This window comes from Trypanosoma equiperdum, assembly GCF_001457755.1.
Source record: "Trypanosoma equiperdum strain OVI genome assembly, contig: ctg_764, whole genome shotgun sequence".
Lineage (NCBI taxonomy): Eukaryota > Euglenozoa > Kinetoplastea > Trypanosomatida > Trypanosomatidae > Trypanosoma > Trypanosoma equiperdum.
In genome coordinates this window covers 30,121-46,444 of record NW_027124714.1, presented here as the reverse complement: position 1 = coordinate 46,444, position 16,324 = coordinate 30,121, and the positions used below count along the sequence as shown (strand labels likewise).

Below are 16,324 nucleotides of genomic sequence, written 5' to 3'. Positions count from 1 at the left end.
AAATGATCTTTTTTTTAAAAAAAGTTTTTTTCGTTCGTTTATTTTTTTGTCTTCCCACGCGCCCGGGAGAAGTAACTCAGGCCGCTGGTTTGGAGTGTTAAATTTCATTTGTATTAAATTTGCACCTGTATTCACCTTGTGGGTCTATAGAGGTCCTGGTGAAGCGCTTTACTTTACACGGCGCGATCAAACACAGAGAAAGAAGTAACAGAATGATAAATGCACGCCAGTGTCCAGAATTGTATTTCGAAAAATGTTAGACTATTTCACCTTAGGAAGCAAGGAACGCTTCAGTAGTTACGGCTATTATTATTAATACTAAGTACGGCCGACATCACCTTTACGCCACTGCACATATATATATATATATATTCATTAAACCTTTCCCTTATACACACACGCAGACTGACTTTTGGATTATCATGGGTTTTATTATTATTTTTTTTTGATACGGGAAGAAATGCTATCTTTTTTTGTGCTTTATGTGGTAAGCTCGATCGGTATGGAAACTCTTCGGTGCCTCAGTACACCTTATATGTGCGTCCTCCCAAAATTCTTCTTATTGTATTGCTAACTATGCTGTCGGTTTATATCTGTGATCTTATTTGTCTTGCCAGCGAAGCTACTTCTTCTCGCTTTTTTTTGCAGTTTTCTCGCGTACAACCTGGGTGGATATTACACGACCTGTAACAACTTATTGGATAGACCCTTTAATAGGCAGGAAATACAAGAGGAAGGAAAACAGAGGAGGTTTAATTGTTATACATAACTGAAATATCATCGGCAGTAAGTAATCATGACCGATACAATTGACGTGACGACATACTGCGACGATAAGTCCTTCGGTCAAGTTGCCCCTGCACTCTCCGCCCTTGAGCCCATACGTGGTGATAAGGTGGAATTGGAGAATGGAAAGGTGTATGTCCTCTACTTCTTTAATACCTTTTACCGTGGTGCTGATGTTGTCAACGAGGAATTCACTGTTTTGTCCGAGAAGTACGGCCCGAAGGGTGTCGTCTTCGTGGCGATCAGCAATGACGCAGACAAAGCGAAGACCGAAAAATATCTCGGCAAGGAAATCGTGGACGAGAACACGAAGAAGCCCCTCCGGCTTGCGCCTCCGCACATTCTCTTTGATGACAAGAAAGCAACGGGGAAGACATACGCCGATGTGGCCAACCTCAGCGTGATGTCGTGCCCTATGGCATTCATTGTTGCGGCTGATGGGAAAATTGTGTGGCGCCAGCAGTTCTTGCAGAGCTTCACCATTACTCAGTCCAACTTCGAGGCCCAACTCCAGCACGTGCTTGCAGGGGAGGCGCTTGAAAGCAACGGCCCCCGCCCCGTCGTGCAAGTGGAGGAAGAAGAGGCCGAGGTGGACGCTGAAATGTCGCTATTTTAAGTGGTTGCGGGGACAGACGAAAATTCAAGGCGACTAAACACGACTGGAGGAGAGGTGGAGGGCAGTTAAATACATGCGCATGGGACAAAACAAGATATATGAAGCTCGTAAGACCCCTCGCAAGGATACATATATTTATATTACATTATATTTTCATCTATTTGTGGAAGTGGTCGAAGAGAAAAAGCTGTGGCATGTCAGGGGAAATGAAAATGTGAAGGCAAATTATGAGGGAAGGGGTATAAGAGGGAAGGGGTGTGGGATTGTAACGATGATCTCATGAGAAGTACACGGTTGATCTTTCTCGTGTCGTTAGTGAAGGAGGTGGAATACAGCAACAAGAGGGACAAGTGGAGATATGAGTGCGAGGTGCTGCGTATTGCCGCCAACTAACCTTTTCATTATTATTTGATCTAATTCCCGCCTTCCAGACGTCTTTGTTATTTCTCATTCTGCGTTCACAGGTCCACAAAATGGAGGGTAAGGCAAAGAAAAATCAAGTGATGTGAAGGGGTACGGGTGCGCCAGAGGATCGTGGATATCTTTGAGACTAATGAAAGACGAAAAAAAAAAATTTATGATCCTGTGGAAGTGGCGTATCTCAACTTCGACAATCTCCCTCCGATGGTCTTAAGTGGATAACTCAACTTGAAAAAAATACATCCGTGTGCCTGCCCGTTCTTCTTTTTTTTTTGTTTTGTGAAGCGTTTGTGAAGTTATCTTTACGTGCGACCTGTATTTCACTTCCCGTTTCTTGTACGCCAAGGTAGTGTGGGCAAATAGGGAAGGTGGAGTCATGGAACAGCCGCAGCAACGTGCAGGGAGCGATGAGACGCTCCCCGCGGAAGTTCTTCCGACGACCGGCTTCGTTTTCCACGAATCGGAAGAGCCAAAGGGACTTCTTTGTCCCCCAAAGTTGCTTCCAATAAAATCTTTCGCGCTGGAGCGTCTAGAACATTTAGAAAAGCGTATGGAGGACGAGACGAAGGCGAAACGGCAGGAGCGACAGCAGCAAAAAGCAACGCCTCAGTGGAACACATCCCCCACGAACTTACGGCCTCCTTTGCCAAAACCCGTTCAACCATAGACCCCTCGTTCATAGTGGGCGAACTGTTGGGAGGAAACAAAAAAGAAGGTAGAATCCGTACTCATATCACAACTACTGTAGGCACATCCTCTGTGATTGAAGGGTTCCAAATTTTCTTTCCAGTGTGATTTCACACAATTATTATTATTATTATTTGTTGCACATCACTTGATCACCCACGTGTCTCTGACAGTATATAACTTTGTATACATATTCTCCTCATTGAGTCTTTACGATCCAGAAACACAACCATCATAATTAGCCAGAGCAAAGGAGGAGGCAACATTTTAGACACGACAGTGTGCGTCCAGCACAGTTAGTTATTTTGTACACATTCACCTCCCTTCAATTTGTATAGTAACCATGTACGAGTATGATGACCAGCAGGTGAGGGAGGAGGAGCAGCAAATGAAGGCGGCCACCGTCATCCAGCAGCGCTGGAAGGAGTTCTGTGCTCAACGGGAGGCAGAGAAACGGGCTAACTTCACCACCACCGTTGCAGTTGCAGCCGCAGCTTCTGCTGCGGCTGCTGAGGGTGTGGAAGCGGAGCCACGCGTCACCTTCAAGGAGGAGTACAGGGAACTTGTCAACCGCTACAACAGTGTTGTCGAGCGCAGTGTAGCACTTCAGCGACTGCTGACGCAACACTTCACAGCCCAGCGGCAGCGGAAGGGTGAAGACCTGAACCAACACCAGGCTATGACAGTCGAGGCAGAACAACAATACTGGATATCCATATGGCAGATGAGGGAAGAATGGCAACAGCAACGTTCCCGTTGTGAGGCGGCAGAGGCGGCCTTTACAGAAATGCAGTCACGACACCAGGGCACTATTGACTCTTCTCAAAAACACGAGGAGATGTTTCGTCAGTACATTAGAGAACTTGCAGAGCGTGTGCAGTTTGTGCGCACGAACAAGCGACTGACCAAAGAGGAAATTGACGAATTCCTCAACAGGGATGCCCTTCAGCGTCGCTTAATTCAGCGGGCGCGCATACGGTATAATTTGTTGCGGTACGAAATGGAGGAGTTGCAAAGAGCTATGGCTCAACGTGATCAGCAGCAGGATGGAATGAGCCTCATTGATTTTGAGCAACTGAAAATTGAGAACACAAATCTGAATGAGAAGATTGAGGAGCGGAACGAAGACATTGTGAGGTTGCGACGTAAAGTAACCACCACAATTCATGTTCTAACACATGTAAAGGAAAAACTAGAGTTTATGAAGATTGAAAACGGCCAACTTCGGCGGCAGGTAGCGTCGACGGAGGAAGAGCTGAACGGCCTGCGTGATAAGTTAGCACAAACGAAGCGTCAGCGTGACCACTTCACTGCCAGTAATCTTAGAATACGCGAAAAAATGCCTATGGTAGGATCAAAGAAGTTGTTGCTTGATTACGAGAGACGTAAGGCGGCCTGCAATACGATGCGCGACGATGTACTGGGTAGCGCTGCACGGCATCGGACATTGCTGAGTGACATGGATATGAAGCAAGGAACACTGGTTGATCTTCAAAAAGCACTTGTGCTGGGAATGGAACCGGAAACGCATGTGACCAGAAAAGCAAAAGAGTCTCTGGCAAGTTAAGGCCCACTGTTTTTTTTTTTTGACTTGGGATACAGTGGACGGTCACGCGTTGCTGCGGTGACATTACACAAAACTGTCACGTCCTGTTGGGGATGGGCGGAGAAAAGGGGATGTAGAGGAGTATGGAGCGTGTGAAAAACTGGTATCAGAATGATGATGTCCGCAAATTTAGCAAGGTGTAGAGGTGAGCTATGTTTACTGACAAGCTTCGGTAGGTCGCCCTGTGCTTGTCCGCTTTTTTTTTATTTTATATTTATATGCTAACTTTCCCTACCCTCATTTTCTGTTCGTGTTTTAACTTATCATCGCCTTGCGCACCATGTAATCTCCTTTTCTCTGGGTGCAATCCTATGACATATGGGGGAAGTGTCACCTTTGTGCGTGGCGGGTTTGTGTTTGGATTTACTTTCATGGTTTGTTGCACCGACATGTCCTGCTTTTCTTACTGAACTTGAAAACACCCTTCATCAAACGTACTTAAGAAACGAAGGAAAGCAGGACAACTAGTTTAACAGATCTCCACAAGCTGTAGATCACCAATCCGTTTAGCTTGTGTGTGACACGCTGAAATTTTAGTGGTGACGCGAAACATCACGAAAGGAGGAAGGTAATAAAATACAAAGAAAAGAGGGAAAAGAATGATGCCTTCAGGTGACGGCAGCTTTCCTGGGACGGAAATCGACGACCCCTTCCAGGAGTCACAGCAGATGCATGAACAGTTGGTACACCAACCTCAGCATCCGTTGTCACAACCGGAGGCACCACAACAGGCAAAAGAGCAGCCGCAACCTGTTGCAGTGGTTGATAGTACCCCGCCCCCGGCGCCGAAGCTCAACATTCCCACACTGGCAAAGTTTACTGTTGAGTCCGCCGTTCTTGGTGCTGGTATGATTCGACCCATTACCTTCTTTCCTATTGTCACTACAGTTAGACCTGGGGACTCGTCGGCGTACTCCGTGCCGGACGTGCCGGTCGCGCCTCACATGGGTGGTACCGACATCGGCATCGGACGGAACACGTGGGAGCCCTCGTCTACCGCACAGCTCGATCGACGTTACAGCGAATTGGTGGAGTTTCGCACCTTGTTGGCCTATCAGTTCCCCACAATGATCATCCCGCCGCTTCCTCCCAAGTCCAAGTTTGATGACTTTGGAACGTTCATCACAAAGGAGAATATTCTTCTGGCCCAGCAACACACTATTGCACGTTTCCTGCGTGAGATTGCCATTTTACCCGAGGTCGTGTACTTCTCAACGTACACCCCCAACTTCTTCCAGCTTCCACGCGAGGCCTTTGAGGACTGGGTCGAGAAAATGCGTGTACTCCTCGAGGATTTCCGTGTACGCAATGCTCCTATCGTTGCCCACAGCAAGCGTAAGGGAGGCATACTGGGGTCCGAGCGTGTGTCGACAATAACAGGATCATCCACGAAGGCCGTGCGTAGTATCGTGAAGATGTTCGGATCGTGGGTAAAGGGTGGAAAGGGCTCACAAGCAGAAGCACCGCCGCCGGAACCAGCTCCCAAGAAAACAGCTGAACTCCCGAAAGCAGTGCCATTCGCTAATGGTTCGCCCAGTGAATACCCCAAGTCTTCTGGAGATACCGCGAACGTTGTGGGATATTTGGCGTATTGGGGTGATGTGAGTCACTACCTTACTACCTACCGTGATGCCCTGTCGGCGGCTGCGCCTCCGTATTTTACCTACATGAAGAATTCAATGGATAACATCACGGCGCTAAAGGATGTTGCCGATGCACTTAAAGCGTACTCGGACGTTCTCCACGCCTCTCCCGCGGGTGGTGAACTTTCATGTGCGGCAGATCAATCATCAGAGTTGTGTTCCAACACGGCACTTGCAATTGAAAAGCAACAGTCGCGTAACAAGCGCGAGGTTTACGAGAGGATTCTATTTGAAGTGACTTATCTCGACGCGGCTATTGAGGCGGTGGACTACGTCCAATGCCTATGGATACACAGCAACGAAGTTGGTGGGGGATCTGACAATGCCTTCACGGCGTACGCGAAGGATGTGAGTGATAGACTTCATGCTTACTATGAGGAAAGGTTTCTAACTAATTTCAGGCTGCGCATGGTGAACGTCATGGGGCGCATGGCCAGCTACGGTCAGCAATACGCCCAAGAAATGGAAAGTTGCATGGTCCAAAGTGCTTTCTTGAGGACCACCCAAGACCCGAAGTACTTGGCATACACCGCTGATGAGTGAGCTGGTTAAAGTACTGTGCTTTCTCGGGTATTTCCCTCCCTTTATTTTACTTTTTACCTGCGTTACTTGTATTTAGGAAGGTGGTACGTATACGGTGAGGGCGGTAGAACGTGTGTGATAGTGGGCGAGAAAACAGAAATAGTGAAAGGAAAATCAAATATATGAGTCAGTACATGAGAACTCCATGTTTTGTGCATGTCAACAGGTATACATTCGATTCACCCAAACTCTACTCGCATGATCCTTTCGTTTTTTCCCCCTTTAGTCCGTTCTTCATTTCCTCTCGCTTTGTGTTTGCATGCAGTGTATCAAACACGTGAATGGGAGGAGAAAACGCATACATGACGCCGAAGCGTGGTGACGGGAGATTGCTGGAAGAAGTGAAAAACTAGGGTGAGAAAAAATAAAATAAGAGCGTGTGGAAGATTAGGAAAGGGTGCGGAAGTTTGGATTTAGAGGAGAAAGGGGGAAAAAAGGAGATATGTGTGCGTGTGTGTGTGTGCCCCTACACGTGCAACAAACTACCATGGTTCTTCATCGGGTCTGTGAGGAGGTAGCGAAAGAAGGGAAACATAAGGAAAAACGAGGAGAAGGAAAGAAAAAGAGAAAAGGGGAAGTGAATAAACAAGTAAGGGGATGGGGAAAAAAAAAGTTGGATGAGATTTAAAATCCCGTAGGCGGAGAATACTGCAGAAAACTGTTTGTGTTTTATGAAAAGGGTGTGTGGAGGGGGGAGAATTAGGGAAGGGAAGGGAAGTTGAGTGAAAACGCGGAAACGGGAGGGTGTGTGATCCCCTAATTTCCCTTCGCTATCATAAAGAAAAGAAAAGAAGACATTGTAAAATTCTACGGAGGAGGGGAATATGCTCTCGGCGCCCCTAACCTTCTGTTACCTTCCCTTCCTCTCATCCCTTGTTGTTTGCTATGATCACCGCCATCACCGCCCTTCCAATGCAATTTCCAAAGTCGTTGGATGCTCTTTTAGTCCTGCCGCCACTTTCCAAAGAAAAAAAATAGTGTGTCGAACAAGAAGATAATAAAGTGAAGGTTGGTCATCTTAAAATGGGTTTTTTTTTCTACTGTGACGTCTGCAGGTTACTGTTGCTTTGTATACGTTGTCATACTGCTACTGCTTTTTAAATTTTTTTGTGATATTTGACATCATTTTTGTTGTTGCTGCATTTAAGGTGGAAGAGATGTACCCGATGGAAGGGGGGGGAAAGGGAAATGTGCACGGAAAATTATGAGATTCCGTGCGTGTTGCTGTTGTCCTTTCATCATTGCTAACCACTGCCACAACTGCACCTGTTCTGTCCACTGTTCCCCAATTCATTTTAGGGGTGCCTTTAATGTGGTTTGGTCAACCTGTGAAAATATGTATATATATATATATATATGTATAATCAGCCCTGCTCCACTTGCGCGTTTAGCGGGGTCGCACTGTCTCTTTTTAATTGTTTTTTTTGTTACGAATAGTTGTTGATTTAGGGTGCTAGGGATTCGTTGTGGTTGATACTATCACAGCCCGCCAAGGCATAGTAGCGGGCAGCGCTTGAGGTGCGTGTTCTTCTGTGTGCTTTTAGTTTGTTTGTTTTTTTTCTTGCAAGGAAGGGAGTAATTCGATGGGAGACGAGAAGGGGCACGATGTTTACGTCGACCTAACGAGCTGCGCCTTTGACCCCAAAACATACATTAGCCGCATGTATGCCAATGCATCACACGATGACCTTCAGCAGGAGTTACTTGTCTCCGTCGATTCTGAGGCGGAGGCCGCCGCCACTGCGCTGCAGCAACTCTTGCGTGATAGCGTGAGCACATTTGTTGTCTCGAAGGAGACCCTCGACACCATGTACAATAACGACGCGGATCTTTTCACTGGTGATGCGGTTGGTTCGCTAGCTAATTCCTTTCGTAAAGCGGTTGAAGATGGGGAAGCTATTGTTGCCCCGACGATGGAGTTGTTTCAATCCCTCTGTGCATGCAAAGTAACTAGGGAACGACTTGCGAAGTTTATAACCGTGTGGAAGGTACCCGGTGTCATATATGAACACTGCGGGGCTCGTGTGCCAAGGCGACGGTCCGAATTGCAACACGACCACCAGCGGCTGCAGGACCTTCAAGAGGATCAAATGGCGTCTTCGAGGGCGACACGATTTTCAAAGGGACAAAGCTTTTGTGAGACGGAGGATGACACGAGGGATGAGGTGTACTCCGCCACTGGTTCCGCATTTCCACCAGCAGCAACAGCAAGCACGAGGGATGACAATTCGTCCGTTAGGTGTATTGATGACGACGAGAAGCAAGCGAGGCAGCGTATTTCGAGGGGAGCACTGGAAGACATTGCGTTTGATGGTGGTGAAAGTAGTGAATACGTTCTACTTGACAACGAGGAGCTTGAGAATTGGTACGGCACACCGTTGGCCCGTCGCCGCGATGGTGACACAAGCGATGGCCGTAGTAATTTCGAGGCCGCTGTGCTGAATTTGCGGCGTGCGATGGTTTACCTAGAGGAGAACTGTAACTTGGAAGATGCGGTTATGCTAGGTTTAGAAGAGGGGGATGAAAACAACACCAGTGGTAGCACTGGTCTTTCTGAGCAGCAGCAACGGGGGAGCATCACCATTACTTATCGGTATGCATTGGCACTTCTTCGTGCTGCTCTTTACCTTAACGATCGGATGGCACTAGAATTGCAGCACGTAAGTGCGACCGATACTGTCCTCATTGAAGACATGCTATCCGGAATGATGGATGTGTCGATCGCAGCTGTGAAACTGCGCCACTTCTGCTGGGTTGCTAGGGGGAAATTACCCTCCAGTGCCAAGCACAATGAAGCTATTTTGGGGCTTCGGCAAGAACTCCAAGTGATTGAGAACGAAAGCCGTTGCTCCGATGATGAGGGGAAAGAAGACGGCAACTCGGATGATGATATACCGGCGGAGCCAGCCTTGAGGAACGTTAACGTCAATCAAGGTGAAGAAATTTGGGGGACAAAATGCGATGGGGAAGAAGCAGTACTTCTACGTGTTGACGGTAGCGGAAATACCTTGCCAGCCATTTCCAATAACAATAGCAGAGGTGAGACCAAAGTGGAGCACCCACTGGAGTATTACTTGAGGGTCATACGAAATCAACACGTACGAACAATGGAAAGCACCGCACGTCGCCTCTGCCAAGAAGCCGATGAGTGGATGCAAAAGTTTATGCCGACTGATAGCAGCGAGAACGGTGCCGCAGGCAATTGCGGGGATGCGGACTTTGCCGCGTCGTGCGCTCGAATGTGTGCTAATCCGGACATGGATTTCTCTAGCACATTGAAGCGAGTGGCCAGCTGTGACTGGCTAGACTCGCCGTTGGATATGGATGGGAGCATATGCAACCTAAAGGATACAGCCACGATGTTCAACAGTCGCAACATGTTGGCGGCCCTTAGCGAGGGCACGGTGTCTGACCGTATTAAAGTGGGTGGTTTTGATGTGGACATGGGTGAGTCCGATGCGGTCCAGCGTGCTGAGGCAATTCTCGAAGCATTCCGTACTCCTGAAAGGGATTTCGAGCGTTTTACAACTTTTAGTATTGGCAGGGTAGATATGAGCAACGTGCTGGAGTGCTCAGCAACGCAGTTGCGCATGTATAGTGCGGCTTTACTAACTCAGCTGGAGGACCGTGCTGGGATGGAGGCAAACGTACAAGCACACACTGCAGCGGGTGCCGCAAGCACGTTTGCTGATCGCCTCTTCACTGCCTGCGTTGATCAGCTAGAGGTTATTTTAGTATCGTATTGGGGTGGTATAGCGGAGGAAGTTCATGCGGGTATGTTTGACTTCTCTCCGGACCCAAGTAGTATGTTGTACCGAATGCTCAATGGACCGGCGCTGCATGAAAAAGTGAATGTGCCCATGACAAGAGTACGAGGGGGAGGAGGCGGTGGGAATTCTTGCGAGGAGGAGCTACCATCTCTTCGGTATGTTCCCGTGGTGCATGACAAGGGCCCGTCACTGCGGGAGTTATCAGTAAGCGCTGTGAGACAGGTTGTGCGCCTGACAAGCGACATTTTGCAAGCCCTGTTGCTCACCAATGTGAATCGTACCGTACTACAGTGCTTTGTACGTACAATGTCCTCTTATCGTCCCCGAGATTTGGTCGGTGGTGATTCCAACTGCGAAGTTGACAGGGATGCTTACGACTCCGTTGAGGATGAGCACGCTGAGCTTCATGCAGCCCTGCTAGTAGAAGTAATTGTTGCCCAGTGGGAAAAGGCGATGTTGCACGTGAGCGGCGCTGTCCGCCGAATGAAGGTGGTAATTGGTGAAAGTTGTACGTCATCCTTGGTGCAGGGAGGCACGCAAGCGCATCAGGTAGGTGAACTGATGCAGGAACTTGAGGAGCTGCGCTCTAACCTGTTTCGATGCTATACACACGGAGTGGGTATGCTTGTCAAAGCATACGTGACGCTGCTGCCATCGTTACAACCGTCAATCGCGAAGGCATCGAAGCCAGCGGAGGTAAATGAGGCAAGCATTAATGAGTATAATGATATTCATAGTGCCAACGGCGGTAAGAACGCGGGCGCACATAGTTCCGTTTGCGCACGAGTAAGTAGGGAGTTTGTTTCGTCAGTGTTAACGAATAAGTTTCTGAACCTCATTTCTTTTGTTGTGGATCGCACAGCACCATTTTTACAGAGGTTTGATGAAGTACATGGTGGGATCGATCTCTTTGTTGAGAAAGCTGAACGGCTTGAAGGGGAAGGGAACTACCGCCGACGAAGAAGGAAAGCACAGGGAGAGTACAACAACCCAGGCGATAAGTCTAAGGTTTCCGGAGCGAACAAGCAGCGGCTGGATGATACAGATCAGCAGCTTGACGCGACCAGCACTTTTATGGCAGAAAGCAACAGCAAGTTAGTGCTTAAACACGTGGCGGAGCATGAGGACATGCTTCTGGCCTTAATTGCGGACATTTTGCTCGTGTTTGTTGACGCGCTTCACCACAAATGCCAACGTGTTTCACTAGACGTTGAGGCCGCTCCTGAGACATGCGAATGCGCAATCATGGAGAGTCTTGCAGACGCTTTGTGCCTGTCTATGGCGGTGACGCCCATCATTACTAACGAACTCATTGTTCCGTGTTTGTTGGATGTTGTTGTGCGGTTAAACTCTGACCCAAAAACCTCTCGTGGTTCCGTGCTCATGATCAAGCAGAAGACTGCGGACTTCCGGAAGGTTCACCTTGCGCTTGTGGAAGAGCATTGCCAACTTCTTGTTGATGCTCTGCTCGGCATGCTTGCCTCGGCGCCACAGCAGCGCATCACACGTGTCGTCCAGGATGCTGGGTTCATTCATCCAATGATGGATTGGCAGCGAGTTTCCCCCCTGACAGCAGGTGCAGTTCGTCCGTACGTTGGTAGGAGCTTCGCTCTCATTGCTCGTGCACACGAACAAATACACTGGCTTCGGCAGCCGATGCTCGCAGCCGCCATAACGCAACGACTCGTTGCACATCTTGCGATGGTGTTCGTGGCGGCAACAACACCCAATGGAAATGTGTTCGAGATATCACTGGACTGCAGCACTAGCTTCCTTACCTATGGGCTTCTTCTAATCGAGGCTGAGGGGCGCACAATCCTCAATGTAACGAAAGCCATCATACAAAGTGTTACCGAGAATCCATGTGCCGGGAGCGTACTACCCGAGCTCACCTCAGCCTATGAAGTGTTACAGAGCACTGTAGCCGCCTTGGCAGAGCGAGGGTTTGCGGCATATAAGTCGTTAGAGGAAGCGGAGGCTCTGCGGAGTAGCCAGGGACCACTTCTCAACACAATGCAGGGGAGTATGTTGATGTCTTCCCAGCGCGCGGAGCGGTGCGAAGCGATGGTGGAAAGTGCCCTTCAGAATTCGAGATTTATTGTGGAGGCGATGCTAACTCACGTTAAAGAAAGTAGCCAAGGTGGTCGATATCATGCGATGGCATTTGCACCACTTGGGAGTAGCGTTGCTGAAATCGTAGCGGAGCGCTTGGCGAAGCGAAAGGAGGGCTACCACCGGACCAAAGGCCCTCAGAAGCAAAAAGAGAAGGATGTAAGGTTCGTTGGAGAAAAAGAACGCTCAGTGGAGGAAGCGCCTCACGAGGCGGTGGCGGCATCAGCAGTGAAGGTGTCGTCGCGTAGGAAGACGAGCAGGATATTAGACGATAGTAAGACGTCTGCAGCGGACGATCCGTTAGAGGGAACTATCAGAGACCAACCAATAACGAAGCGGTTGAGTGTTTTACGGTACGCAGTAGTGCAGGAGGAGCGCCGGGCTGCAGAAACTGAGGCAACAGCTACGCAATCCAAGCAAACAGACTCCCAATCAAGGCAGGATGATTCACTTGATAGAGGACATGAGCGTTCACTAAGCTCTGTGAAGGCCCGCAACAGTCAAAAGCGGCGACATGTTTTAAGTTCTTCGATAGCGGACGGGGACACTTTTTTGCCATCAGCTGCTGCCACTACCCCATTTGGTGGTGGTAAAACATCTACCCGTGCTTTCAAGAGATCAATACTACATTGAGTGATTGTTTCAGCTCGTGGCTTTGGTTTTGCCCTGTTGGTTTATTTTTGTTTGCTTTTACGCTGATGTCCCTTAGGTGCCGCTTATTCCAAAAAAAAAAATGAGGAGGGGGTGAGTACGTGGTGATATTTTGCTATCCTTCCCTAACCCTCCCAAAAAGTAGATTATTGTTTCCTTTTTAGTTCCTTTTTTTAAAAAAAATCATTAATGTTGCTGTTCATACCAGTGTTGGCTTCCCAGTATCGTTGTACACAAGCGACTTTTATGTTTGTGTCTACCCCTGTTTGTGTGCGTATATGCTTGAGTCTGTTGCCGTCATTCCCACCAAAATTTCTGCGCTGTTTTTTTTCTTTATTTCTGCAATCTTTTTTATGGCCTGTGTCGTTTACATCACGTTCTATATTTCTGGAAAAGAAATGAATTCATTCCCTCCATCCTTCCGTCCTTGTCTTCCTTAGAAGGATTCGATACATCACAAAACGAGAAGAATAAGCACTGTTACAAGGACTAGCGAACACCTTCCATAGTATCCTAACCTTTATTATTTCTGTTATCGTTATTATAAGTGATCGCAGAAACCAAAGAAGAAAGGAAGGAAGGAACGAAGGAGGAAAAAGAAAAGAGAACCAGCAACAACAGAGATATCCTTACTTTAATCAACATCGATATGTCCAACTGCATTTTCTGTAAGATTGTGGAGGGAGCGATTCCATGCCATAAAGTTGTGGAAACGGCCAAAGTTCTTGCCTTCATGGATATCAACCCCCTCTCGCGTGGACATCTGCTTGTTATACCGAAGGCTCATGCGGAGTTTCTGCACGAAGTGGAGCCGGATACGGCGGCTGAACTCGGCAGTACGATGGCAAAAGTTGCCCGTGCAGTTGCTGGAGACGGTGAAGTAAAAACACAATACAATGTGTTACAAAACAATGGCAGCTTGGCGCATCAGGAGGTGCCACATGTACACTTTCATATCATACCGCGCCGCTCTACTCAAGAGGGCTTAAGTATGAATTGGAAGACATTACCTACTGACCATACCGCCTTTGCTGAGGATGCGGCAAAATATCGTGAGGCTCTCGAGAAGTTGTGACGTCATGTGATCCCCTCCCCTTTTTTAAACAAGAAAAAAAACCACTCCTTTGCATGTTTGTTTGTTTGTTTGATTTGCTCAACACCAAGAAAGTGGTGGTCGCCGTTAATTTTACTTCTCTTCTCCTATTATTTCTATTACTATTATTATTATTTTTACTCGTTATAGTTGTTTTTATTATTATTACTATGATTTTTCTTGTGCCGCTTCTTTCCTCACCTTTTGCGGCAGTTACAAACAAACATGCAAACGAGAAAAAAAAAATTAACAACAAACAAAACGCTTCAAGTCATTTGTAAGAAGGGCTGGGAAGAGGAAGGGCTTTAGGAATTTATATAGGGAGTGGAGGGTTGAAGTAGTTGGGTGTTATCACAGGGAAGGGGATTATATGTGTTTGTGTTTGTATTTGTGGGTGTGTTTTCTTTTTGTTTTTTTGTTTTTTTTTGTTTTCCCTCCTCCTCCTCCTCCTCCTCTTCTGCGCGCCTGCCTCGCGATGCGTGGCTGAATGTTTGTCATCTTTTCTTTTCTATTCTTTACTTTACTTTTCATTTTTCCACTACCCCCATTTTTTTTTCATAATCTTTTAATGGTTCTAGGTGTCAAGTAAATACGAATAGCAGTATCTCAAATTAACTGTACCTGCATTAAAGAAGGTAAAAGGTCATTAACTATAATAATTCCACTTATTTTAATCGGTTTTGTTTCTTCTTTTTTTTTTTAAGAAAAAAAATCTTCTTCTTATTTCTTAAGAAGATTTTTTTGTTTGTTTTCGTTTGTTTGTTTTTCATTTGTATAGAAGAGAGGATAAGTGTGTAAGTGGAGGAGATATAAGAAGAGAGAACGTTTACGGTAACACATGACACGAGGACAAAACGATACACTGAGGGATGTTGAGCAGGACACGACTCGAATGCACACAGGCGTGAAATTGAGCAAAGAAGATGAAAGGATGCTTGATGACCGCATTAATGCAAACACACTTGTGTATCCAAAACAAGCGCTCATCATCGTTGCCGCCATTGCATCTTTTCAACCCGTATATCTTTCACATGCAGTAAATGGACTTGACTGGATTAACCCCATCAACGCCTTTTTATACCTTGTAATTGCAACCTTCACTGCATACATGCTTTCACAGGCATATACCGTTATGGTTGAGAGTGAATTCTGGCGTCAGCAACGGCATTACAGTGAAGTATCTAAAGGAGATGAAAAACTTTTACACAAATACCGCCTGCAAGTTGCTGTTGGGTACACGTTATTTTTTGTCAACAGCGTCTTTTCCCTATTATGCACGTTGCTACATGTTTACATATTGCGTCACTCGGATCCCCGTGTGAGCTTCATGTTATCACCCACTTTAACAGCTGCGCTTTTATGGTTGGTGGCACAAAAGAATGAAGAGAGCCGTCAGCGCCGCATGGCGAGGCACAAATAAGACGGAAAGAAAAAAGATAAATGAAAAGTTGAATAGTTGGATGGTGGGGGGAAGGAAGAGAGAGAGGAAAAAAAGAAAAAAGAGAAAAGAAAAGAAGGAATGAGGGATGAGAAGAGCTGAGATGTGTGGTCATATCAGAGTGCCGTGGGGGTACCCTCCCTTTTAATATATATATATATATATATATTTGCTAACCGAAGGTCTAAGACGGAAGGTATTTAAAAAAAAAGGAATGGAGGAACGGATGAGTGAAGGAATGAAGGAAGGTGAAGGACAAAGGATAAGAAAAGGAGGACAGAACAAAAAGTATAAGAAAAGAAGAGGGCGGGGACGGGGGGGGTAACGTGACAAAGAGGGAAGGTTGCATATATATATATATATATGTTCCCGTATTTAATATGGGGTAAAATTTAAAAAAACTTTGCAGATACAGGGAAAGGAGGGACCAAAAAAAGGTACTGAATAATATTTGATAAACTCCTCCTCTTCTTTCTCTTTTATCTCTTTTATCTCTTTCATCTCTTTCCGCCTCACTGATGTGACCCGTCGAAAGAACAGGAGGCAGAAGAAAAGAAAAAGAAATTGGAATCGAAATTGACAAAGAAGGAAGTTGTGGCCGCTAAGGAGGATGAAATAAGGGAGAGTTAGTTGATGTTAAACGGGTAAACAAATAAGAAACAAAACCAGAAAGCGGAATGAGAAGGTCACGGAATATTTTTGGAGATGTGCGAGGTGGGTTGTAACAGTGCGTAGTGTTGAAACGGCAAAGATGTGAGTGGTACAGTTGCAATAAAAAGTGTTTGTCTTTTTTCTCTTTTTTTAAAAAAGGGGGGCGAAACGTCAATTGTGTTGACATTCCCTTCTTTTCTGGTTTCTTTCCAATGTGCCCACATGCGCGAGCTTGCCTCCCACTTTTTCTTCCCTTCGTATCGCATCTT

At 46.7% G+C, this 16,324-nt stretch overlaps 7 protein-coding genes across 7 annotated transcripts; all 7 read left to right on the top strand.

Moving 5' to 3' along the window:
* Positions 1-796: 796 nt before the first annotated feature.
* Positions 797-1,402, top strand: TEOVI_000358400 (Thioredoxin-like, putative; the record flags this gene model as incomplete). The annotated part of the gene is made up of 1 exon (XM_067226473.1): positions 797-1,402. The coding sequence occupies one exon, from the start codon at positions 797-799 to the stop codon at positions 1,400-1,402; it is 606 nt and encodes a 201-aa protein (XP_067082574.1).
* Positions 1,403-2,198: 796 nt separating this feature from the next.
* TEOVI_000358300 (Cilia BBSome complex subunit 10, putative) lies at positions 2,199-2,489 on the top strand (the record flags this gene model as incomplete). Its single annotated transcript, XM_067226472.1, has 1 exon — positions 2,199-2,489. One exon carries the CDS (start codon positions 2,199-2,201, stop codon positions 2,487-2,489), a length of 291 nt encoding a protein of 96 aa, XP_067082573.1.
* Positions 2,490-2,852: 363 nt separating this feature from the next.
* Positions 2,853-4,076, top strand: TEOVI_000358200 (protein of unknown function (DUF4201), putative; the record flags this gene model as incomplete). Its single annotated transcript, XM_067226471.1, has 1 exon — positions 2,853-4,076. One exon carries the CDS (start codon positions 2,853-2,855, stop codon positions 4,074-4,076), a length of 1,224 nt encoding a protein of 407 aa, XP_067082572.1.
* A 638-nt stretch (positions 4,077-4,714) lies between these two features.
* TEOVI_000358100 (PX domain containing protein, putative) lies at positions 4,715-6,301 on the top strand (the record flags this gene model as incomplete). The annotated part of the gene is made up of 1 exon (XM_067226470.1): positions 4,715-6,301. One exon carries the CDS (start codon positions 4,715-4,717, stop codon positions 6,299-6,301), a length of 1,587 nt encoding a protein of 528 aa, XP_067082571.1.
* A 1,622-nt stretch (positions 6,302-7,923) lies between these two features.
* TEOVI_000358000 (uncharacterized protein) lies at positions 7,924-12,855 on the top strand (the record flags this gene model as incomplete). Its single annotated transcript, XM_067226469.1, has 1 exon — positions 7,924-12,855. One exon carries the CDS (start codon positions 7,924-7,926, stop codon positions 12,853-12,855), a length of 4,932 nt encoding a protein of 1,643 aa, XP_067082570.1.
* Positions 12,856-13,522: 667 nt separating this feature from the next.
* Positions 13,523-13,948, top strand: TEOVI_000357900 (adenosine 5'-monophosphoramidase, putative; the record flags this gene model as incomplete). The annotated part of the gene is made up of 1 exon (XM_067226468.1): positions 13,523-13,948. The coding sequence occupies one exon, from the start codon at positions 13,523-13,525 to the stop codon at positions 13,946-13,948; it is 426 nt and encodes a 141-aa protein (XP_067082569.1).
* An 856-nt stretch (positions 13,949-14,804) lies between these two features.
* Positions 14,805-15,386, top strand: TEOVI_000357800 (uncharacterized protein; the record flags this gene model as incomplete). The annotated part of the gene is made up of 1 exon (XM_067226467.1): positions 14,805-15,386. One exon carries the CDS (start codon positions 14,805-14,807, stop codon positions 15,384-15,386), a length of 582 nt encoding a protein of 193 aa, XP_067082568.1.
* Positions 15,387-16,324: the final 938 nt, after the last annotated feature.